The sequence below is a fragment of the Sminthopsis crassicaudata genome, chromosome 3, assembly GCF_048593235.1.
Source record: "Sminthopsis crassicaudata isolate SCR6 chromosome 3, ASM4859323v1, whole genome shotgun sequence".
NCBI lineage: Eukaryota > Metazoa > Chordata > Mammalia > Dasyuromorphia > Dasyuridae > Sminthopsis > Sminthopsis crassicaudata.
The window spans coordinates 426741384-426768040 of record NC_133619.1 but is presented as its reverse complement, the minus strand read 5'-3'; the positions used below and the strand labels follow the sequence as shown (position 1 = coordinate 426768040).

At 33.0% G+C, this 26657-nt stretch overlaps 1 protein-coding gene across 4 annotated transcripts in view; it reads right to left on the bottom strand.

Moving 5' to 3' along the window:
* NCKAP1 (NCK associated protein 1) overlaps positions 1–26181 on the bottom strand; it is a 104798-nt gene extending 78617 nt beyond the window's left edge. Inside the window, exons 1-3 of one of the 4 annotated variants that reach the window (XM_074302931.1) lie at positions 25938–26145; positions 6164–6181; positions 5003–5113 (exon numbers count right to left, since the gene is read on the bottom strand). In XM_074302931.1, the coding sequence (XP_074159032.1) occupies positions 5003–5113; positions 6164–6181; positions 25938–26045 (237 nt within the window). In that variant the 5' untranslated portion in view covers positions 26046–26145. Of the gene's footprint in view, positions 1–5002; positions 5114–6163; positions 6182–25937 lie in introns of all 4 variants that reach the window. The other 3 variants (XM_074302934.1, XM_074302932.1, XM_074302933.1) reach the window with 3 other exon arrangements.
* Between the last annotated feature and the right edge of the window lie 476 nt (positions 26182–26657).

The following is a 26657-nucleotide window of genomic DNA, read 5'->3' as shown; positions in this document are numbered from 1 at the left end:
TGTTAAATGTCTGAGGCCAGATTTGAACTCAGGTCCTCCTGACTTCAGGACTGGTGCTCTATCCACTGTGCCACCCAGCTACCCTTAAACTGAATCTTCTTAAGCTTTCAATTCTCCTATTAGTAGACAGACACAGCTTTCTATTAGCAATTTCTCTCCTAGAATCAGCCCATTAGATTTTATTTTAGAGTTCCACTGCATGTCAAATAATTTGATTCAACAGGGCTGTGCTGGGTATTTTAATTCTTTTAGAATCTACTTCTCCAATTTTTAATCCTGAATATGATAATCTGGAGTCAGTATTGGTAAATCAATTACAATATTCTATTATTACAAGAGGCAATTCTGATGGAGTTTATAAAGGGCTTTTTTTACAGTGTCAATGTTACCCCATTCTATGGGGAAAGTACTATCTTTCCATCAAATTCCAACACATTATAATGCATTGATGTTTTAATGTAACATTTAATTTATCTATGTAGATATCTTATAAAACCAGCATAACACTGTAGTTTATAAGTAGGAATTAGAATCAAGAAGATATGTATAAAAAGACAAAAGTAGTAGAATTAAAAAGAACACTCTTGGGAGTCAAAGGATTTGGGTTTAAATTTAAATCTTGCCTCTGACAGTTATGTAACCATGGGCAAATCATTTAACCTTCCTGGGTTTCGATGTCTTTAATAGCAAAATGATTGAGAATAACTTGATGGTCTCTTAACCCTTAATTCCAGCTCTAGATGGTATCATCTTAAAACCAAAAAGAATATACTAGTTTTAGTTCTTTTCTAAGTAGAACTTGATTTATAAAAGATCTGGCAAGTAATGCTTTTAACACACTGGCTGTGTGATGCTAGTTACATAGTGTGTCTTATTTAAGTGATTCACTTAACTGCTCAATATTCTAGGCAACTCATGATTTTTATGAAGATCTAAGGAATGAAATCTTGATAATTTGAACTAAGAATGGAATTAATGAATTAGATTTTTTTAAAAAATCATTAGTTAATTAATTAAATTAATCTAATTAAATCATTAGAATATCTATTTTCATCTGTATGTATGTCTATGTGTATGTATGGGGGTTGATTCTCATTATAGATAGACCAGTTAACTTTAACCTGAGAAAATAGTTCTTTCTTTAAACTACAACTCAATCAAGTTTTCAATAAAATATAACATTAGTCACACATACAGTACTGAATAAGCACTAAAGGTGAATGCCCAAGACAACTGTAAGTAGCTGAGCATAGCCCATCACTATTATTAGAAAAACAACATAAGAAAGTCATTCTACTGATATTGGATCCATAATGTTGCTTTTAATACAAACAGCTGTTTAAGTAAGTCTTGTTGGGATGATGATGGTCACAATCTTTAGTAAAATTAAATAACTAAAAATATTTTTTATTTCCCTTGTGCTCCTAAAGAAACACCAACTTCTTCAAAGTCATTCCTTGAAATGTCTATAATTACTATAGGTAGAATGTAATTCTTCAGTAAACACGAAAAATCTGAGTAAAAATTAAAAAGTGATATGACATATATTAAATAGGAAGCAGTTCTATTTTAAGAGATCAAATTAGAGACAGAAGTAGATTCAAAGACCTTATTAGCTATGTTACCTTAATTACCACCTATATAACTTTTAAGAAACACAAACTCAAGAATGAAGATTGTTCCAATAACAGAAACTAAGACTGCATTTATTTTAAGTTTTGGTTTCAGAGATTACAAATAACAATCTTCTGAATTTTCACCAAAAATTGTTTCCTTTCTTGCAGGACCCTTTATCAATTACAAGAAAATGGTGATGAGACTCAGATTTACTCAAAAAATAGGTCAAATATAATTCATAAACCTATCCGGTATTTAGCCTAACAAAAATGGTGTATAGCACATGGTTGGAAACTACAAGCCCTTGGAAACAAATAAACTGTGGTGATTAACAGAAATGATTCAATAATGGTACCAGACAGGTCTTCTATACTACAATCCTTATCAGCAAATAAAATTCATAGATAAAGGCTCCTATTCTTTGAATTTATTTCATAAGGACTACTGGGATTTAACAGAATCTTAAAATTCCAAATTATAAGCTTTTTTAAAATAAACCATTACTTAAGTTTAGTATAAACAGATATGGGTAGATTATACATACATCCACATATTCCTTTTATTCCTTAGAACATAGACACAAAGCAGCCAATAATCAACTTAAAATACTAAAGACTATCTCAAATTGTTGTCTAATAATGGACATTTGGTTTTACTTTGGAGTTATATAATTTTTATAGGAATTTGCAGATAAAAGCTGCAAAAATTCTGTTCCTATCCTAAATGAATATCCTGACCCTTAAAATTTTTTTCTAACTCTTCTTAACACTCTCTACACAAAGAATAAGAATCCTGTTGTTAAAGCAAACTGTAACGTAGAATTATAAAAGTGCTTGCTGATTATTAAAAATATCTTAAAGGCAAAACTATTTCAAGATGTAAATTTCAAAGCCATACATACTATTAACAATGACTATGTTCATTATCAACAATACTATAAAAGTAGGAAAAAATAAAAATGAAAAATATTTTTCATGAAAAGCTTCAACCACATTAATATCATATACAAAGACTATGCAAAACTGAGCACTGAGTAAAGAAAAAGCAAAATCTCATTAAAATAGAGTGTATCATAATCTAGACAAAAGAATTCACTAAATAATACTTTCTGTGAAAAGATGGTTGCAAAGCAAATTAAGACTATAAATAAGCACTTTCGAAGCACTGACATAACCAGAGGCCAGCAGGGATTAAGATTGATACTTTTAGTTAATAATTATAAATAATATTTATCAATTAAAATAGGATTTCTACTTTAGGAAAACACATTATAATCCTATAGTTACAACAGGTACATGAAAATAATACAATTATATTTATAAAGCATTATGTAACTCATACTTTTCACTGATTCTGACAGTCATCTTCCTATCTCACCCCTGAATCAGTGAAGCTTTATTGCAAAATATGAAGTATAATGAAGTAAATTAATATAGAAATATAATCATTCCATGAACAAAGACTGAGTGAATTAAGAGATGATATAATCTACATTAAATGGGAAGCTATCATAAGAGAACAAATTTAGAGATGAAAGAGGTGAGTGCAATGCACCAGTAATGAGACATCATAGCTATGTGACCTTAGGAAACACACAACTTATCAAAGTTTCAATTTCCTCATTTGTAAAAAGGATATAATTTTACTTGCACTATTTACCCCAGAGAGTTACTATGAAGGTCAAAAAATATTTTGTAACTGTAAGGTATAACTGAAGTAAAATTGAGCTGAGGAACAAAATTCAAGAATAGATGTATTAGTATGAAAGTTAAGGAAAAATGAAAGATGAGGAAATAATAAACAAAAAGCAAAGTAAGATGGAAAGATTTTTAAAGGCAACAAAGCTTAATGTGAAAAACATGAAAAGGAAACTCAATGAAATAAAATTATTTTCACAAAGTATCCTACAATTCCCTTTTCACTAGTTCCATATTACTTTCTCACTTGTATCTAAATGTAATCATATAATGATGATTTAAAATTATTTTAAAATTTCTCACCTTGTTTCCCCCATCTAGAATTTTATCAGTACAGGGAACTAAGTCCCAGGAAGACAACTCCTATGAATGAAGATGGGCAATGGCACTGCAACTTATACTTTGAGAGTTGCCTGAACAATGAGAAATTAAGTAATTTGCCTAGAGTCACTTGGCCAAGTATGTCAAGAGAATGAATGCGTATATACACTTCAACAACAATACTGTATGAAGATATATGCTGATGTAAGTGGATATCTTCAAAATAAAGAAGATCTAATTCAGTTCCAGTTGATCAATGATGAACAGAAACAATTACACCCAGAGAAGGAACACTGGGAATTGAATGTAAACTGTTAGCACTACTGTCTTTCTACCCAGGTTACTTATACCTTCAGAATCCAATTCTTAATGTGCAACAAGAAAATTGGATTTACACACATATTTTGTATTTAGGTTATACTGTAACATATGTAATATGTATGGGATTGCCTGTCATCTAGGGGAGGGAAAAATTTAGAAAAATGAATATAAAGGATGTTATTAAAAAAAAAAAAAAACTCATGCATATGTACTGTCAAAAAAAATTTATAACTATAAAATAAATAAATAGATAAGATAGATAAAATGATTAGATCTAAAAGAGAGCGAGAGCGAGAGAGAGAGAGAGAAAAAGAGAGAGAGAGAGAGAGAGAGAGAGAGAGAGAGAGAGAGAGAGAGAGAGAGAGAGAGATAATGAATGTGTAATCAAGTCTTTCAGATGCAGAGAGCAGGTTTTTTTTTTTTAATTCATTATACCACACTGATGCCCATCCACTAAAATCAAATTTATAAAAACCATGTACAATTATATACACATAAGTAATCATCAGATACTATTCTGGGTAAGAATACACTTCAAAACATTGAGAAAATAGTATCATCTAACAAGATAAAAGGAACAACAAAAATACCTTCCAACTCAACATTTTTTCCCCCAATATATGATTTAAGTTTTTAAAATTGCTAGAGGAACAAATAATCTTCCAAATGAACATAAAATTTCTAACAAAAATAAGTTATTAATTATTTATGAATTTAAAAAGAGTAGAATAGGTTTTAGCTAGAATGAAAAATTTCCAGATGCTAAAAGACAGTTTCATTTTCATTCCCCACTCTAGTTTTGTAAGAAAAAAATAATTAAGTACAGAATTTGCCTCAAATTTTCTGTCACAAAATAAGTAATATATATATAATTTTTCTGCCTCAGAGATACTGTTTTTGAAAATTTATAGAAGTATAGGATTCATAGATGAAAAAGAAATAAGGAACTTGGTAAATATTAAAAAAAAAAAAAACAACAAATAGCTGTGGGGGTTTTTTGCCCCCTAAGATAAAATTAAATATTATAAAAGCATTAAGTTACTTACATTGTTATTGCGAGTCTCTACAGCAGGAAATTTTCTGACTATGAATTTCACAGCAGATTCCAGGTTTTTGTCAATTAAATACGATGGTTTTGCTTTTGGGTCTCCACATGCCTACAACAAAAACAGTAATAAAATAAAATGTGAAATATATCTACCATCTGAAAAACAAGTAATTGTAGTAAATCTGCAAACAAAAACTAGAAAGATATATTTTTTTTAGTGAGCAGGTGATAAAATGAATAGGCAAAGTGCAAGGATTGTCACAGCTGAAATATGCAATGGGAGACAGTACAGAGATGTTCTTCTACTGAAAAAAATGCATGGGAAGTTTCAAAGCAGTTAGCGCAGAACAGCAGTGAGGGGAAAAGCTCAGTCCTAAAAAAAGAAAAAGATATTTTACTTCTATTTGAGGTAGGTTTGTATTCACCTGAAGCTAATAAACTGTTAGAAAATTAAATGTCATCTGTATAGTACTAGGCATGTTAATGTACTCTATGTGATTAAAAATAAAAGCAATCAATGTTTAAATTTCTCTCTTTTCAGAATATTTCTCCTTCATTTAACCAGTTTTATATCAGTATAGCTAGTTTTGGAAGTTGGGAGCTCTTAGGATCATCTTTATAATGCTGAAGTGTTGACTGTTTTTCTGAACACATACCTATTCTACCTTTCTAGCAAAATTATTCTATGTCTAATTTATCTCAGATAAGCACAGACAAAACATAAATATTTACTATTTATTCAATCACATGAGCACTACAGTATCGTCTGTGGTCAAAAACCTAAATATATGTTAGATCTGTGTTTCTAAACAACATGAACATTAACTAGAATGAGAATCTTACATAATGCTTCATAATTTAAATTTATCTAAAAAGTAACTAAATTGGATTGATAATTATCTTCTTTAAAAGATAATTTTTGACAAACTACACTTATATTTAATGAATCTCACATTATATTTCTATTGTATATCAAGTGGGTATAAAATTACCAAGATTTTATAACTAAAGTGCATGTAAAGAAATGTATTATTTAACTTTCCCTCTCTTCATTGATTTCTATGGCTGTGTTGTGAATTACAGAGATAGAAGTCATGAAACATGAAACTGATCTGAAAGCGGGCAAGCGGGCAGAGGGAAGGTGAAAAGCTTTGCAAACCTTCCAAACTTGTCCTTGCTGGGGAAGCATTGTAATAAAAAGAGAGAAAATGACATATAAACAAAGATTGTCAAACTATGACATGCGTTACGTTTCAGTAGAGAACTAATGCAGTGCAGATCATGGACATTAATAACTGTAAGGGTATAGTATATTACATTACCAACATTTTAGGACATATTTATATTACTAGTGCTATGTATTTCATGTACATAAATAGTGGGGATTTTCTCAGAAGTATGCCAATTTACTATAAAGCCTCTGTAAACCAATAAAAGATAGTGTAAGGGGAAAATTAACATACTACATGCAACTATAAAAATAGGAAACTATCAGTGAAATTTTACATACCTTAAAAAGAACGGTAGCCAAGAACAAAAATAAACAGTTATGGGTATTTCTTACACTCCCATCAAACTGAAGAGATTCTGTTCAAGCATCACCTAATTTTTTTTCAAAACCAATTCCAAAATTATAAAATTAAATGCAAACATTTCTAATTTCTCCAAATGGAAGTTGGGATGCAAGTTAAAATAACTGTGATTAACTACTATCATCATACAAAACAAAGTTCCGAGAGATCTCTAACTTGGAAGTTTCTAACAATGCTGATATGAGATCACAAAGTTTATCTTAATTATTAAAAATATGTTAATCATTTTCATTTAAAATATTTTAGTATGTCTAAAAAGCTTAAAATATTTTACTTAGTTCATATACCTGCTGCCACAGATGCCTACTCTCAAAATATATATATAAATGTATAGTAAGAAAATGTTTAGAATGTTATCATGGAAAAACACTATCAATTCAACAAATATTTACTAAATGCCTACTATGTGCCCAACTGTCTGGTACTGCTATGCACAAGGAATATAAAGGCAAAAAAAAAAAAAAAAAAAAAAAAAAAAAATTCGCGCTTACTTCTTAACACCTCTGGTTGAATAATTCTCATTTTTATGGTTTAAGGTTCACAGAATATTTTTTTTCCATAATAATCATCTGACCTAGGTAGGATAAATATTAATACCTCTATTTTGCAGAGAGAGAAACCAATGCTCTAGGAGAATAAGTGACTTATTAAAGCTAGTAAGCAACTGAGAAGCTATTTGAATCTAAAACTATTAAGTGCAACATTCTTTCTACAATGTAATACTAACTCAAATATGGAACATTCTGGATGCCAATAACTGATGTTCATAATGACAATTCTGAGGCAGAACAAGATTCTGAAATACTTTTCCAAAATTTAAAAATAATGTAGTAACATTAAATGTACTAGCATAATTTTTTAAAATGACTGATTTATGTCATGGTACAGTGGTACAATGATACAGTATAGATAGTGCTCCATTTGGACTCAGAAAACAGCAATATTTATTAAAAACCTCCTTAGTAACAAACACTAAGAATAAAAAGGCAAAAATGGAACACTCCATGCCAACAAGTTTATCTTCCAGTGAAGTAATAAGTGGACAGATGGATAAGAATATCCTCTAAGACATCTCAAACACATAATAAGATTTGATTTTCCAAAAGCCCATTACTACACTCCAACCTTTCACTTCTTCCAAACTCTCTATTATCCACCCAATCAACCAACCTTGGCATCAGCTCAAATCCTCATTGTCCCTACATGTCCAATGTATCAATAAGTTTTATTTCTACCTCCACAACATCTGTATATAATATCTACTCACAAAAATCACCACCACTGAACCATATGGACTATTTCAATAGTCTTCTAACTAGCCTCCTTACCTCTTCCCACTCCAATCATCCATTCAAAATGCAATTGATTTTCCTAAAGTAAAGATCTATCCATGCCTCCTCCCTAATAAACTCTAGTTCCTTATTACCTTCAAAATCAAATATAAAGCCTTCGACATTCTAAGCATTTGGCCACTTCCTACCTTTCCAATCCACTTAAACTTCCTCCCTTTATAGGCTCTATCTATAATCTAACTATACAAACCTACTTGCTATTGGTTACACATTTAATATCAACTCTCTTTGCCTGACCCCTTGGCTTAGAATGCTCTCTGGTTGTCTTTAAAACTCAGCTCAAAACCACATTTTTGCTGGAAGTTTTTTTTTAATCACTATTTCCCCCACCTCACCCCATCTCAGCTGCTAGTACCTTTTCCAATGAGGTTACTTTCTATTTTACTCTGCATATGTAACTACTTAATGACATTAGCTCATTAGAACATTAACCTCATCAGAACATGAGGTCTTTAAAAGGGAAGGGCCTGTTTTTGCCTTTATTTGCATCCCTAGCACTTAGCAATAACTATTTAGCAAATATTTTAATGACAAAATCTATACCTAATTGAGCCACTAAGGGCCTCTTTTCTATGGACTTTGACAGGAAAAACTGAGCAAGGAGATTCCAGGCATTTTGTGGGGGGGTGGAGGGGAAGGGGAGCAAGCCAGTAAGGTGTGTCAGCATGTTTAAATGTAAAGAGAGGGGACATGGAATGTTGAGCATATGTAGTCCAGTTTAAGCTAATGTTTAGGCTGAGGAGAGTCATAATGTGTAATTAGCTTGGAATGATAAGCTAGAGAAATTGTGAAAGGTTTCAAATGCCAGGAGTTTGTATTTTAGCCTAGAAACAACAAGAAACCACTAAAGCTTCAATGAGCATGAAAATGAAAATATCTGATAAACCAGAAATTGTCATCCCCCATAATACATAAGAGCTTAATAGAAAAGAGTATAAACAATTAGATTTTGTTATTTAGTTCTTCATTCATTTTCAATTGAGTCTAACTCTTCATGATTCCTTGTAGAGTGTTTACCATTTCCTTCTTCAGTTCATATTACAAATGAGGAAATGGAGATAGTTAAATACACTGATAGTAAATGTCTGAAGCCAGATTTAACTCATAAAAATGAGTTTTCCTTACTTCAGGCCTGGCATTCTATCCACTGGATCACCCAGGTATCTTAAACAAAAGATAAACACATTGATGAACTTGCTTCACACTGAATAGACTGGGCAAGAACAAAATTTTAACATCAACATGAGAATTTGCTTAATGTCACTAAAGTTTGCTTTTCTTAATAATTTATAAGTCTGAATAGAAACTTTCTTAAGCTTTTTTTTTTACTCTGAGTTTAAACACAAAAAATTAGAGCATTTCCATATACAAATGAAATTATATACACAAGCATGAATTTTTATTTCATGCCACTTTCCATAAAATTGTTACCACCATACAGTTCCCCAATTACTAAAATATTTATCTTTCTAGGTTTTTCTGGACTTTAGTGTTTTAATTTAAAGTTCCTATTCAACTCTGGTCCTTTCCATCAGAATGCTTGTCACTCTCTAATCTAATATTAAAGTTCCACTTTTATCCCTTTCTTTAGCTTTGCAGGATCAAATATTCTTGGTTCAATAATTCTATATTTTAATTAGTTCTATAATTCTCTTTTCACCTAAGGCAGCTAGAAAGATGAATTCAGATTTTACTTCAGACAATTTCTAGCTATGTGATCCCGAGCAAAACTACATACAATTTCTACCATTGTAAAATGAGAATGACAATAGTAACTATCTCAGAAAGTTATGTGAGAATCAAACGAGATAACATCTATAAAGTACTTCCAACAGTTCCTGGCAAATAGCAGATTTCTCTTTGGTTCCCAGGCACATCAGACACTTTTTTCTGGATGTTTTTATTTTAAATTGAAAGTTTCTATTTTGGCTACTACATTTCTGAGACTAGCTTTTTGGGGTTTATTTTAGAAACTGATTGGTAGATTCTTTCTATCCTTACTTTGTCCTACAGTTGTAAGAGATTATTTTCATTTATGATTTCAAGTACAGTATGTGTGTACAGGCTTTCTTTTTTTTATTATTGTTTTCAGGGAGTCCAATGATTCCAAAATTTTGTTTTCAATCTTTTGAGTTTATTCTAATATTTTTCTTCCAAGGAATAACTTATTTGTTTGATCTATTCTAATTTTTAGGGAGTCTATTACTTAGGTAAGATTTTCTACTTTCTCTTTTATTTATTCTCCTTACAGTTGTTTCCTAAAGAACTTTTACTTTATATTTTTTAAATTCTTGATTTCCTCTAGGTATTCCTTGTGGTCAATATATTTCTTTCCCTTTCAGTTACTGCTTTGTAGGTGTTATAGAGTTACTTTCTCTCACTAGTCTGGATTCTGGGGCAGCTCTTGTAATTTTTCATTTGGGTTATTCATCTTTCCAGCTTTAGTTTTAGAACTGGAGCTTTGTTCCAGGACCAGATTCCAACCCTTGCCGGATTTTAAAATAAGATGATGGGACATATTTGCCTGGCTTTATCCTGGGTCATTCAATTTCCTGTACTGACTTCCATCAACTGGGGTTTGACTTTCCTCTTCATCACTCCCTATGATCTTTGAGGTTCAGAGAGATGGATATTCAAAAACCCTCAAATACCTCTTAGGGCAGAGTGCCAAGGACTAAAGAGTTGCTCTGATCTTTTACATTACTGCTCTACTTTTGAGAGATTCCAAGAGTCTTTCTGTAGATCTGCAACCATCCTATACTCAAAAGGCAGTCTGCACATATCCCTCAATATTCTATAACCATACTGGGATGCTATAGGCTTGTTTGTCTTTACTGGTGCTTGCATTCTCCTTTCCCAGTGTCTACAAGCTTCTGTTTTACTCTGTGAAATTCTGGGATAGAAGTTATTTATTATGCTTTTTTACTGGATTTCTTGGTCATTATTTGATCTGGTATGAATTTCAGATTTCTGCTGGAGTAGATATGTGAAAACTGTGTAGTCTACCTCTATCTAGACAACCACCTTAGCCTTTCAAGATGACTATCCATGCATAATATTAATAGTATTTGTGCACATATGATATATAATCAAAAGCTGTACTTCTGAGTAATTTTACTTACTCTAACTTAAGTACACTATCCTCAAACATTATGTTCTAAGAGAATAACTTACTGTCTCAAACATAAATGTTCATAATTACACCCTAGATCAAAACTTCAATTCATATATGCTATAAAATAGTTCTGGGGGCTAACAACCCACTCAACTCATTTAAGCTGGTTTTCTCTGTATCATAAATCAGAGGTTTTTAATCTTTTGTATTAGATAGCTCCCTTTGGCTATCTAATAAAACTTATGGATCTCCTATCAAAATGGTTTTAAAATGCACAAAATATAAACCCTAGGTTAAGAACCCCACATCAAAGAGGTTTTTGTGTGGGAAAAATACATGGCTGAGAACAAAAATATTGGTGCCATCTTCATGACAATAACATTATAATTATTAGAAAAGTACACTCTTGATAATACATACTTAAAATCAAAAAGAAAAAAAAAAAAAAGGCAAAAGAATAAATAGGTTAAAAAAAAAACTAAGCAGAATACTCCAATAAGCAAAGTCTAAACTGAACGGAATCTATTCCCTTCCAAATCTGTACATAACATATAGTTTCTCTTAGTGGAACTCCAACTCACATTTACAATTATCTTTTAAACATTTTCTCTTTTAGATGTCTCCCCATTACCTCAAATTCACTACGTTAAAAACCAAAATCAATATTTTTTTTTAAAAAGCTTATTTCACCTCTATAAAATTATCTCTTCCACAATTTTCCTTGGTTAATGGCTCTACTATTTTCTTAGTTAAACAAGCTCTAAATGTTTGCAGAAAAGCTATGAATTATATTTTAATAAAGAGTCTAAGATTAGCCCAGAAAGCAAATGATTTCTGATCAGCAATCAAATCCTGTTCACTAAAACTAGTCTTATTGATTCATTTGTTCTTCCCTTTACTGATTTTGAGTCATGCTGTCTGAACCCATTACATTACTTGCTTCTTAATATCTCCCAGATAGTGTGGCTTTTCAACCTGAATTTTTATTATTTTCTTGTCCATTTTTGCAAGACAGACTGCTACAAATAGGAAATGATAATCATGAAGTTTAAGCAGAAACCACCAGTACTGTCTCTGTAAAACTATGTTGTTCAGTTGAATAACATATTTATTTGGAAACAAAATGCCTAATACTGGTTATTTTGTCTTATGTTAATAAGTACTTCTAATTAATAGGAACCAGGAAAGATGGAGGATTTTTTTCCCCTATAAATTTTTTAAATAATCAAAATGAAATGAGTTCATCTACTGCTATGCCAATAAACTGTACTGTTTCAGTTTTACAGTGGTATACAAGAGAACACTAGATTAAAAGTTCTAGTAATAGACTCTTCTGTTAAGTCCATTTAACAAGAAGTGAGATGATTTATATTTATGAACAAATCATCTCATCTCTTATTAAATGTACTTCCATTTCCTCTACAAAATGAGAAGGTTGAATATTGAGAGCTTTTTCCAGATGTAATATTGTAATAGAATTCTAGAATGTTTCCATCTGACCTCAATAATCTCAGCAGATCTCTAACACCCAGTTTCTCCTTTTGTAAAATAATGATAATACTTGTGCTTGCACAGAGAAAATACATATCTCTTTTATAAACCTTAAAGAATAAAAAATTTAGTTTAACTGCTTATATCTATGATACTTAACAGATTCCCTTCCAGCTAGGCCCAAGATTTAAATAACAATTATATAATCATTTTAAAGATTGTGCAAAGTGCTTTGCAAACAAGACTGCATTTAATCCCACAATAATCTTGTCAAGAAGACAGTTTTTATACTCATTTTAAAGATGTGTAAACAGAAATCAAAAAGTTTAAGTAACTTGCTCAGAATCATACAAGGCTTTAAGATGGGATTTAGATTCAGTTCTTCTACACTCCAAATACAAACTATTTATTATGTTATATTGCTGCCTTTAACTCTTTGATATCAATGCCTTGAGGCCTAATATTTATAGAATAGAATGTTAGAGTTGGAAGAGCCTTAGAATTCATGTAGTTCAACCCTTTCATTTTACCGGGAAATAAAATGATTGAAGCCCAGAAAAAAATTGAAGCTAGCAAGTGGCAGAATCAAGCTTTCAGAATTTAGGTTTCAAGTACCAATCAAATGTGTATTTATTTACTGTCAACACATGGATTAAAAATATTCATATTTCAAGTCATTTTCTTTTTCTTGGATAGGATTTCTTGACAATCCTATCATACTGAAAATGGACACACATTTTTAATTGGAAGGATACATAATTTTAATAAGAAACAAAATAATTTAAAGTTTTAAATAATCTTTCAAAAAAAATTTTTTTAAATCAGTAGTACTTACACTTCTGAACTTATAAGAGCTTAAAACTGTAGTAAGACTTTTTGGGACATCCTGCATTTATTATTCACTTCTGCTAGAATACATAGCATTTTAACAGACTCTGCATTACAGAATTTATAGTTAAAGCCTACACTGAAGTTGAAAGTAGAGAAAGGTTAAAAGGAACCAATAAATAATCAAAAGAATGCATTTTAAAGGGAAGACATATTTCTCCTCTGTGAGTTTAGGGTTCACAGGATTACAATTATGGTCACATGTCAAGGGGAAAAATTTTAGGTCATTAGTCAGATTTAACAAAAACTATAAAATAAATAATACCCAGTTATTAAAAGCTTTTTAAGGTTTAGTAATCAATGACTGTATATTTGACAATTTAAATAACCATGAGAAGTCGGTGGTAGAAGTATTATCTCCATTTAATACATTATAAAAAAAGGCTCGGAAAAATTGTATTACATATTATCACCCATCTAATAACTATAATAAATAAGTTTCAAATGTAAATAATATTTTCTACTATATTTGGTTTTTTTTGTAGGAAAGGACTAATTCAAATTTTTCTCCTGACACACTTAGTAAAAATAAGGTCTATTTGGCCACATAAATAGTTTGGCCTAGTTTGGAATGTAACAGGAATAGAAGAAATTTTGCAAATAGCAAAATTTTAGCACAGTCATTCATTTGTCCAAATGATTTTTATTAGATATTTATTAAGACACGTACATTCAATAAAAGCATTCATTATGAGGTATCTACTTACAGAGGCCTGTTTTTCACAGTTAAGCACATTACTGAATGTATACAGAAATTTCTATTTGATACAAAGGACAATGTAAAGTAAATGGAAGCCAAGAACAACTAAAATGACAATTAAAATAGTGTGCGTGGAAAGAGCTATCACAAGATCAATCCTTTTTTAATGCAATTTAATCTTTACTTTGAATTACTATTGAATTGTGTGAAATGAGTACCACAAGAAGTTGCTTATAAATTTCAGACAGATTGTACCATTTAAATTGTTACATTTGAAGTATTTATTTCTATATTGTAAAACCTCACTACAAAAGCAACATGATAAACTTATAGCTCTTGGAAATGATTTATTTTTACCTATTATGAAATAATAGAGACAACACAGAACAATAGAGAGAGGGAGTCAACCCTCAGAGACAGAAAAATCTGCATCCCAATCTATTATGTGATCAGTACTAGATATGTCACTTTAGATAAGTCATTAAACTTCTCCATCTCCACAGGCAAAAAATTCTCTAACACTAATTAACAGAGTATATGACAAACTGCTTTGGTAAAGTTTCCAAATTGAATTTTCTTACACCAACAAAATCACAAGCAATTCTCACCCTCTAAAAAAAAAAATTACTAATTAAGCTACCAAAAATACATCTGAATTACACAATTTTTAAAAAGTAAATTTAACTTTCCTGCAATTGCACATAGAATAATTTCTTTAAAAACCCACAAGCCAACTCACTAACACAAAATAAAAAGAAAGCTTATCTGAACTAGTTTAACAAAACTTTCTTGCAATTTTATGCAGAATAAATTTTTTTAAAGAAAACCACTATAAAAGTGTTGATTGAGCACAGGTACACCTACACATACTTTGTAATAATACGAGCCTTTTAAAAACACTTTAGAGTGCAAAGAGTTTTACAAATATTAACTCACTTTACCCTTACAACATTCCTGAGAAAGCAGTGCTATCATTATTTTCATTTTATAGATAAAGAAACTGAGGTACAGACTGTGAATTGTTCAAAATCACACAGTAAGTATCTGCAGCCAAATTTGAACTTAGATCTTCCTGACTCATTGTGATATACAGATGTTTCACTTTAGAAAGCACTTATATAGAATAACTATTGGTAGGTGTTATTATTTCCATTTCATAGATGAGGAAATCAAACTAAAACAGTGATATATATTGCTTAAAAGGTGTTTTATATATACTGTATTTGTGAAGTAAATATTGGAGCCAATGTTGTAGGGAAGGGTCATGGATATATGGACAAAATAATGAATAATTTGGAATTCTGCAAAGAATGTGACTGGGATACGTGACTCAAAAATTTTGCTACTAGATATCTACTACAACATGGTTAATGACAAAAATAAAGATCTCATTTATACAAAAATATTTATTAATGCATTTTTTTTAATAGTAGCAAAGAACTAGAAATAAAGTACATACCTGTTGACTGGGTATGACTAAACAAACTGGTACATCATTGTAATGAATTATTTCTTCCATATGAAATAGTTTATATGATCTAAAGCCATATGAAGCAGGACCCGAAAAACAATATATACAGTGACTATTTCAATGTAAATGTAAAGATCAAAAACCATTTAAATCAAATGCTTTGAAATTATTACATTAAAGGAGGTTCTCAAAAAACAGATATGAAATGGGAAAAAAAAAACTTAAAACAATTTTTTGTGAGAGTTTTTTCCTCTTTTTAATTCTCCCCCCCCCCCCCAAGGCTGGGGTTAAGTGACTTGCCCAGGGTCACACAGCTAGGAAGTGTTAAGTGTCTGAGATCACATTTGAACTAGGGTCCTCCTGAATTCAAGGCTGGTGCTCTATCCACTGCGCCACCTAGTTGCCCCTCTCTTTTTAATTCTTGATTAGAAATAAGAAATGCCTCATGGGGAACAATGATGTGATGGGAAATAGAGGTATTTCAAAACAAAAGATACCCATTTAAAATATTTCTTAAATACCTCCCTTTACAATATTTATCTGCCTAACAGAACTGTGAACTACAGTAAGTTAGAATCAACCAGAAATTCCTATATACTATAATGGTTTCATAATAAAATTTGGTCCCATCTTTGTTATACAATTTTTACACTGTAAAATATTCTTTAAAAATATGAAATATTGTTATATTTAAATCAAATTCTGAAAATATTCAATAGAAATATTTTATTACATAAAAACTTTATATCAAAGATAAGGATTCCAAATTTTAACATATCTCAGTAACTAAAGTCCTCCACTGAAATTTACCATGATGACTCATCATGATGCTATGATGAGTTATTATATATTACATGGCAGTCCAAACTTTGGTAAGTGCTACATTCAAGTAAATAAGCTTTAAGTTGGGTAGTAGCTGAAGGACTAGTTGATTAAATTTGGAAAGATTCATATTCAGAACAGGAATCAAATGATTGCATGTTTTGCCCTCAACTTTCAAAAAATTTTCATTAAACATTGTATAACTCTGATTTGCATCAGAATCACAAACCCATCATATGCTGAAATAAATACTAAAACTAGAAAAATTAATAATTGGTAAGGAAACTATTTTCCTTGTTTTCCTTAAACAAAATTCGTATTTTCTACAAGTTCAAAAATAATGGTTTTGCTTTCTATCCATTTCTTCTCCAAGCTATTTTTTTTTTTTTTAGTAAAGATATTATGTTAATTTTCTTTGGTACTGCTTGGTCCTATTTATAAACACAATTTATACTTTCAAGCACAATTATACTCAGAAAAACTACATTGAAAGTAAAAAAAGAAACAATAATTTTAGGAAATATTAGTTTAAAATGAATAATTTTCAAGAATTGAATAAATTTATACTGTAAAATTCTCTTGCTAATTTTCATTTTATTAAATTCCCCTGACTAAAAAGAAGCTGCTACTATCAATACTTGCTCTTGTCTATTGAAATGTGATAACTAGGCTCTCTATCCAGACACTTCACAAATTACTAATAAAAAAATTAATACTAAATGGGAAAACTATTCCTCTAGAATAACTGGATACTTCTTTAGATTTCCACATCTAAAAAGCTCTAATTCACTTTTCTTCCTGATATGCAAAGAATTCACCCATTGGTCTTAGTTAAATGGGTTGAAAATAAAAATGTTTCTTTAAGGGACCTGGACTTGACATTAGAAAGACTAAACTTCAAATCTTGCTTCAGAAACTTGTTACCTCTATGAACCTGGCAACTGATTTAATCTCTGTGACTCAGTTTCTTCATCTATAGAATGAAGATGTGGATCTGAAGTACGCTAAAGTCCCTTCCATTTTGAAACCTATAATCCTTTAAACAGTAAGTCACCTGGAAACTTATTTTGAAACAAAGTTCAAATATAACCAAGATTCATTCTTAGAGAAAAAGGTGTTTTTTATACACATGTACACACATTCACATACACACAGTCAAGAACTGGTGGTTAACCCCCTTTAATCTCTGCTCACTGGGGAGGCTGAGGCTAACAGATCACTTGAGTCTGGGAATTTGCGCTTTGCAGCGGGCTAAGCTAACTATATTTAAGTCTGGCACCATTATGGTAAGCTCTGAGGAAGTTGGCCACCAAACTATCTTAGAAAGGGCAAACCATCACAAGTCTGAAATAGAGTCAGTAAAAGTCTTTCTCCCTCTCCATCACTAGTAGATTAAGCCCTAATGGCTGATGTGCTTCCAAGTCTGTTGACATAGAGAGACCTAGTCTCTAAAAAAGGGGAGGGGGAATAAAGAAAAGGCAAAAATCTCAAGTACTTAAAAAAAAAAAAAGGTAGGCATATTGATATATGACATGTATCAATAATCCTGAATAGAGGAAGTATAGCCTTCCTAGTCCTTCTAGCACAAATAATGACCATTCTAGAAAAGGATATTCACTTGTCCCTAAAAATAATTACTGAAATTCTATTTACTGTGATTATTATTAAAGTAGAAAAAGGGGGGAGGGGAGGAACTGCATATTTTAATTATATCCAAATAGTGAAAATACTGTACATATTACCTGTATAAATCATCGGGTCAGAATGCTTAAGTACCTTCAACTTTATATACTCATTTTTTTGGGACAGCCTAAAGTATAAAAAATAGTTTCCTATTAACCTACTTTTTAAATATTCACAAAAGAAGCATATTTGAGCATATTAGCTATCTACTTCTATAAATTAAACCATATTTCCTAATTAACTTCCTCTTTGCTAATCATTAGCTAATTCAAGAATCACAATATACAAAATAACTTGCTATAATTGTAAACAATGACATTATATAATGCTCATTGTGGCCTAGAGATGGCCTTAGGTTCATGAAAACTATGCCAGTAGAGAATAAGATCTGGAAGGTTCTATCCCATGCTGGAAAGGTTTCAAGAACAATAGTCCTGGCAACTGTCAGATTGTTTACTTTCTAAAGATCAGAACTGAGGGGCTTCACCAGTAGACTGGCCATTTAGTAATGATCATTTCATCTCAACAACAACAAAATACAAAATGGCTCTCAAGATCCCCTTTCATTTAACTTTACAGGGGATGATGTTAGAGGCTGCAAAGGGCATCAAAAGCCCTTAAACTAAGTGTTAAAAGAAGTCAGGAACTCCCTGAGTTGAAGTTTGGAAATACAAAGGAAAGAGCTAGGGCAAGGATACAAAGCTGGAAGATATAGTGTCATGTGCAAGAACAGCAAGTAAACTGTGGAATATGTGGAAGTTGGAAGAATATAATTAGACTGAAAAGGTTAAAATTTTTTTTCAATTGAATCTTTTTTTATTTGAATTTATATTTGATCTTAGAGATACTAGGGAGATATAGGAGTTCATCTGGTAAGAAGATGACACCGTACTTCAGGAAAGTTTTTTATCAGCTATGTGAAGGGTATATTAAAGTGCATTAAAGTTTGAGGCAGAGAAATCAATTGGAAGGCTACTTCAATAACCAGGTGAGAAAGACTAAACTAGAGTAATAGCTGTGTGAGTAGAGAGCAAAAAGAATGTAATTGAGAGATGTTATTAAAAAAAATTACAAGAATTAATTACTGGCAGACAAGTCAAGGATGACATTAACACTGCAAATCTGGATGATTTTGAAAAGACAATGTTTTAAATTAATATATGCTTTGTTAGGTGGACAACTCACAGAATTCTTCATAAGTCTTTTGGTCAAACCATAAGAGTGAACAATAAAATGAAAAGGAGGTTAAAGTAACTATATTATTTTTGGAAAATTTTGTCATGTTTTTAATAGATCCAAGCATCTTTCTGAAACAAAGGTCCATCCTTTAGATATCAATATTCTTCTTGCAAAACTATATGGCTGACTGTAAATTCTAAAAGGTCAGTCTCCAAGGAATTAAAGAAAGCAATGTTAGTTGTGAGCAAATACAATAGAGAATAAATGGCATAGGAATAATCATATAAGGATATTATTAGAGAAAGATATGAACAATAAAGGAGGTAACCAACCACATAATAAGAGCAAATAATTAATGGCTGGGCTGTTTAGTCCAGTGATAACCACTAAATGTCGAGATATAGAAAAAGGCCCTCAGCAAATTAGTGCTTTGGGATCATTTACAAGAGAAAACATGGAAAAGAAAACAAAGAAAGAAATATCTGGGCTATGATTAGCAAAATTCAATAAATCTGTTAAATATTAAGTGCCTACCTACTATGTGTCAGACAACTAGGCAAAGGATACAAAGTCAAAAAGAGTAACAGTCTCTCCCCTAGGAATACAGATACATTTTAAAAGATACAGGTTAACTTGGGGGTGAGAGAGAGGGAGAAGAGAATGCCATGGCAGCTAGGCCTTGAAGAAAACTAAGGATTATATTAGGCACAGGAGATGAGGCAGTATACTCTAGGCAAGGGAAAACTAGTTTCCAGAAAAGGCATAGAAATAGAATGAAGAATCAAATACGAAGATAAATGGCCAGTTTGGCTGCACTGTAGTGTACATGAGGATGAATATACATAATAAAGCTTGAAACATAGAATGGTCACAAATTAATTAAGAAAGGCATTGTTAAATCCCAAATAGTCTAAAGGTTTTGGAAGCCATGAGTGTATTTAGTAAGAAAAGGACATCATGATCAGATCTGTTCCTTAGGAAAATCACCTTGGCATCTGTGTGTTTTAGATTAGAATAGGGAAGACTTGAGGCAAGTGGATCAAGAAGGATGTTGCAATAATCTAGAGCAGTAGTCCTCAAACTTTTTAAATAGGGGGCCAGTTCACTGTCCCTCAGACTGTTGGGAGGGCTGGACTACAGTAAAAACAAAAACTCACACTCTGTCTCCGCCCCTCAGCCCATTTGCCATAACCCGGAGGGCTTCATCTGGCCCGTGGGCCATAGTTTGAGAACCCCTGATCTAGAGAGTTGATGAGAGCCTAAATTAGGATGGAAGATATATAAGTAGACAGGCAATGGATGCATTTGATGATGTAAAGGTAAAATAGAAATAAAATGAAAACTTAAATAGGGCAAGTTAAAATAGTTGCTGATACTCAGTTGTGAATAGATCAAGATAATCCAAGACAATTCCAAAGTACCCATAATGAAAAAGGATACCCACTTCCAAAAAAGAAAACTGATGAAGTAATCTCTGCATGCAGATTTAAATTTACTTTTTAAACTTTATTTTCAGGTTTGTATTTTTATTTTATAATATGGCTGATACAGAAATGTTTTGTATGACTTCATGTGTATAACTGATATAGTTTGCCTTCTCAGTGGATGTCAGAAGTGTGGGAGGAAGAGAATTTGGAACCCGAAATTTTAAAAATTGAATGTTAAAAAAAGTAGATCAGGAAATATTTAACAAAATCAAATATATATGAATTATTCATTCCTCTGTATCACCTCTTTATTATTCTACCTTACTTAGGCCTACTTATCCAATATAAATTGTGGGGGGAAAAACACCATTTTTTTTAAAAAGAACATTTTTTTGGCAAATTAGTTATGAGGGGCAGCTAGGCGGTGCAGTGGATAGAGCACCAGCCTGGAAGTCAAGAGGATTTGAGTTCAAATCTGGCCTCAAACACTTACCACTTCCTAGCTGTGTGACCCTGGATAAGTTACTTAACTCCAATTGCCTCAGCACCAAAAAAAAAAAAAAAAAAAAAAAAAAAAAATTTATTTAATAAGATGATGTTAGATGAAATGTTTTAGTTTTCAAATCTAGCAAGAAATATTGTTTTCAGTTTAAAGTAAATTAATCGATCTTCAAGAAATTCTCATTTGAGTATTATACTTACACACAGCACTTTCCCAATAGTGAAGGGATAGCTCATAAAAGGCAGAAGCAATACAGTCATAACAAAATTCTTGCTGCTGAAAACTACAACACTATATATCCTTTACAAATATCTACATTCTTTTCTTTCAATCCTCTTCTCTGCCCAAAACAAAGGAGAAGAAAAAAGTAGCAAGGGAAGAATAAGGTTTGGTTTCTATAAGTTAGTATTATTCTTGCACAAACCCATCTTCTTTTTTTATACTAAATAAGAAATGAAGAATTTTACTTTATTTTGCTGCTGTTCTTTTTTTTTTCCTTTAGGGAAACACAGTGTTCAAAAAGGAGAAAACTATTAATTTTCTTTTGGATAGATTACAGTTAAGATCACAGAAAAAAATAACAAATGATAAAGATTGGTTTATAGCTAAATAATTATAAAGCATTCAAGAACACCAGTGCTTGAAATATTAGTTATTTTTTTAATAAATATCTGAGGCAACCAATGAGCTCTTAAAAAGGAAATATATAGCTATATAGTTAAACTACCCCCATTTGTCACTGGGAATACTGTAAAGATTACAACAATGGTATAGTAAAATAAGAAAAAATAAATAAATAAAGCTATGAGACTAAAATAAAAATCGAGGTTTCAACACTTTCAGGCATCAACAGTTCACCAAACTCCTAAACAGCAAAATGAGTGCCTGAAATAGTGTTTTATAGTATTTAAAGTGTTTTCACATAAAAAGCAGTAAGATTAAGATATAATATACAAAATGCTGACAATAAAATTTGGTTTCAAGTTTCTCTCTTTTTCTTTCACATACATTCAACTATGTATGTGTGATCCTGGGCAACAAAATTACTTAACTTTTCAGTACTTTAGGAAACTTTCAAAGACTTTAAGTTGAACAAAGAGGTTGGCCTACACTTACAAAAATGATAGTCCCCATTTTCTAGTCTTTTTCTTTCACATATCTATCTTATTTTATTCTTATAACAAATCTATAAAGAAAATAGGGCATGTTATATTCTGTTCTTTTATAAATGAGATGAGGCTGGCAATGAGAAAACATGCCAGTTATGCCAAACTTCCATGAGCTTCAGTTCAATCTTAAGAATGAAATGAGATAAAAATAATGGAATTTGAGAACTAGAAAGGACCTTACAGATAACTATTTCCTTTTAATAAATGAAGGAATAAATGTTAAAATGTTAAATCATGTTTTTCCACCCCATTTTATAAATGCTAGTGTTGAGGTTTTGTTTTTTGTTTTTTTCTTTGAGAGGAGGGAGATTTTGTGCTTCTTTCTGATTTCCTTATATTTAATACAACATTTAAATGACATCAGTGTAGTTTCATTCCTTCCGCCAAAGCAAAGTGCAACTTTTATTTGCCTAAATGCATTGCAGTGACTAAAAAAATTCAACACCCAGCTGTCATATCTCTGGTGATGAGCTTCTTCAACATTAGTTAAATTAATTATCAGATAACCAGACATAGTCAGCAAAATGATAGGCCTGTATGATAAGTAATCTCTAGCTTAATAAAATAAGGCCTACCAGAGCTTACGTATTTACTGGAATAGTTTTCCAAGAGAAGCACATTAGGATTTTAGTGGTCTCACATTTCAAAATGATGAAATTTTTTAAGAAATCAAATTTCATCCATCATTAATGTTGCATATAAGGAACTATACTTTTAGTGTCTAGCACAGTTTACAAAAGAAAGTCTATCTTACTACTGATACTATTTTTCTAATTCAACAGCTTTAATGAAATGATATTCCAGAATAGACTTCTAGTTGTAATATGTTATAAAATCTACTTTTCAGTTCAATTTTATCAAATTTATCAATAAAGAATGTGATAGCAATTTATTTGCAATTCTACTTTATAAATCTTAATTGAAGAGTATAAACTGTGAGACCAAAAAAGTCAAGCAATTGGGGAGCAAATTATTTTCTTCATATTTTAGAAGGATTTTTGAATATTTCAGCCACTTGTTGGCTGAGAATTGTAAGCAGTTTTATGGACTAAAAGGCTAAAATTGAACATGATATATTAGTACTCACACATGATATTAATCAATGACTATTACACTGCACAGAAGAAATTGAAATAAAAACAAAACTAAAACTCTTTCCTTTGTAATACTTCAAAAAACAAATTTTTAGATCATACATATCCTGAATTTTATCATTTCCATGATAATTTCTCAGGAGTAAATGGAATAGTACTTAATAAGCAAGTAATGAGTCACAAAAATTTGTAATGTAATATGGGCACTTAAAACCTCCATAATTTAGTTTACTAATGTTTGTTAAAGTAAGAAAATGTAACAAAGTCTACACTGAGTAGTTCAAAATGTAAAAATGTTTCTAGAAGACTATGAATTTCTATTGGTCAAATCACTTTTAATGCTACTCTTACTTCCTCTTTTAGAAACCATCAAGACCATTTCCTTTAACCACAATACCACATGTCTAGTACTTTCTAGTAATGTTAGACTTGCTATTTCTTCTGATTTTAAAACCAATACCCAAGTTTCTTATGAACACTTATGATTCCACAGTAAATTCAGTTCAATAAAAAATGAATGCCACTAAATTTTCTCTACTATACCTAAATTTACTTAAGAATTTATAATAAATTAGCATTTTAATCATTCTATTTAAGAAATTCTTGTGCAGTTAACAAAATTTTAACAAAAAGCCAAGAATAAAGATTTATTGCTGCTCACTCATACTCACAGAAGTTCTTAACTTTTTCTCTATCATACATCTCTTTAGCTGTGTATAGAAGCCTACAGACCTCTTCTCAGAATAGTATTTTTTAGATTACAAAGGAAACTAATTCCATTTAAAGATGTGATTTTTTTTCCCCTCAAATACATAGCCTGTGTACATGCAGCTTCTGAAATCTATTGATGCACCAATAACCCTAACCCTAGTCAAGAATTCTTGGTTCATCAGATTACATAGACAGCCAACTCTTTTATATGTGTTAAAAAATGCTTTTAGATACAAGTAGACATCCCAAAGTAAGCTACTCTTAACAAAACAGTTTTAAGTCTTTTAAAACAACTCCATTATGAAATGAATAACAGAAACTTATCTTTTAAATTAAAATTCAAACAGGTTAAAATGTTTATCTTAACGTTATTAATTCTTGAAAACAAGAGTCTTACTTAGTATTTAAAATTAACAAGTAATCCTAAGGCAAACAATAATAAGTCAGAAACCAAGTATGCATATAATCCAAATATTAAGAACTGAAATAGCTTTAGTCAGAACAGATTATCTACCTAAACTGGCAAAGTTCACTAAGTCTCCAAAAACAAAGCATTATTTTGTTTTTGTTTTTTCTCTTATAATATATAAGCATAACCTTGTGGATTAAAAGAAAAAGCTACCTGAAGCTTTAAAACTGTTTTAATTAAATTACAGGCTTTTTCCAGGGCTTTTAGATGACATCAAAGCAAAGGGTAGCAAATGGTTATCAGCTATTCAAAACATCAAAGAATATTTAGAATAGTGGGTAACAGTTGCAGATTGTTTCCGAGACAGAGTCAACTTTTAAGAGACCTTTTAAAAATACATATACATGATTCTCCAAATGTGTATATTATAAGTTGGAGGGGAAAGGAAGGCAGCAGGAGAAGCAAAGTTAAGGTTGTTATTCCTGTTCTAATGAGTCACAACTCCTAAGTATTGGGAGAAAATTAGTTCCACCCTCACTTCTCCTCCCTCCCTCCCTTCAAAAATGAAATCTTCCTAAGATGTTAACACCCTCTCAAAAGGCCATTACTTAGCAGCCTAAGAGAAACTGGAAGGGTGAGGATGGGTGAGGGTCATCCGGTGAGCCATTTCCTTCTCCATCCTCCTTCCCTCCCACCCTCTCCCCAAAAGGCAAGAACGACTGGAACATCGAATAGTGTTGGGTAGGCTCCCCATGGGCCTTTCTGCTCCCTAGCCCTTCCATTTCTCAAGTTGTTGCCTCAGTTCCAGAACAAGCAAGTTTCCCTATCTTCGCCCAGCATTCCCACCCTCTAGCCCTTTCCTGTCGAGCTCACAGCCCAGTCCGGGTCACCCCGCCCCCACCGCAGCGCTAGGGAAGAGAAGCAGCTAGGGGGGTGGGGAGGGAAGGGACGCCCCTTCTCGCAGCCCGATCCCGGCTCCCCAGGGAAAGCGGGGAAATGGCTTCTGGCGGCTTCCTTCCCCAGGCTGCAGAGGCCAGGGCCGCGGCAGAGGTGAGGCTGCCGGGACTCCACAGTTAGGCCGCGCCGGGGCCCAACCCTGACTATAGGTTGGGGAGAGGAGGCGGGGAGGAATGGATTTTCTCCCCTTGGATGCGTCCTTCAGGCCTCCCTCCCCCGAGACGCTTCCACCCTCCACCTCCCTGTCCTCCTTCGCCTCCGCCCGGCCTAGCCCAGCCCAGCCCAGCCCTCCCGGAGCGGCGGCGGCCGTGGCTACTGCCGGCCTCCGCCGCCACCGCCCGCAGCAGCCCCGGGGCCTCGGCAGTCCGTACCTTCTTGATATTGTAGAGGCGGGTGAGCATGCCGATGCCGCGGTCGTTGAGGATGGTGAGCTTCTCCGCCAGCTTCTGCTGACTGGGCTGCAGCACCGAGCGCGACATGGTGGTGCCGCCGCCGACCCCGCTCCCCAGACAGCGGCCCGCGGCCTCCGCGCTCCCTCCCTCGCTCCGTGTCCTCCCGTTCACTCGCTCTCGGCTTCCTCCCTTCCCCTCCCGCCCTCAACCTCCGCCTCAGGAGAGTGCTCCCATGGCCCGCCCGCCCCAGCCCCGCCGGCCGGTAAGCACGGAGCCGCCGCCGCCGCGGGTGCCGCTGCTGCTGTGCGAGCTGCTGCTACTACTGCCGCTGCTGCTGCTGCTGCTGCTGCTGCTGCTCTCGCCGCCGCCGCCACCGCCTCAGGGTCCCTTCCCCCGGCTGCCGTTCACCGGCTCCGGCTGCCTGCCCGCCTACCTTCCTGTCCGCCCGTCCTTCCGTTCCCACCCCCAGCTCTCCACTCCGCCCCACACTCTCCCCCCTCAGCTCCGAGCCGCCTTCCTCGGTTCCTCCACTAGGTGTGGTGGCGGCCACAGCAGCGGCGGCGGCTCCGCGTCTCCCGGCCGGCCCCAAACGAGGCAGCTTTTCGCAACCCCCCACCCCAGGCGCGCACTTCCGGTCACCTGATCCATTTCCCCAGCTCCCCTCGGTGGCCGGAGGAAGAACTGCAAGAGCAGCAATAC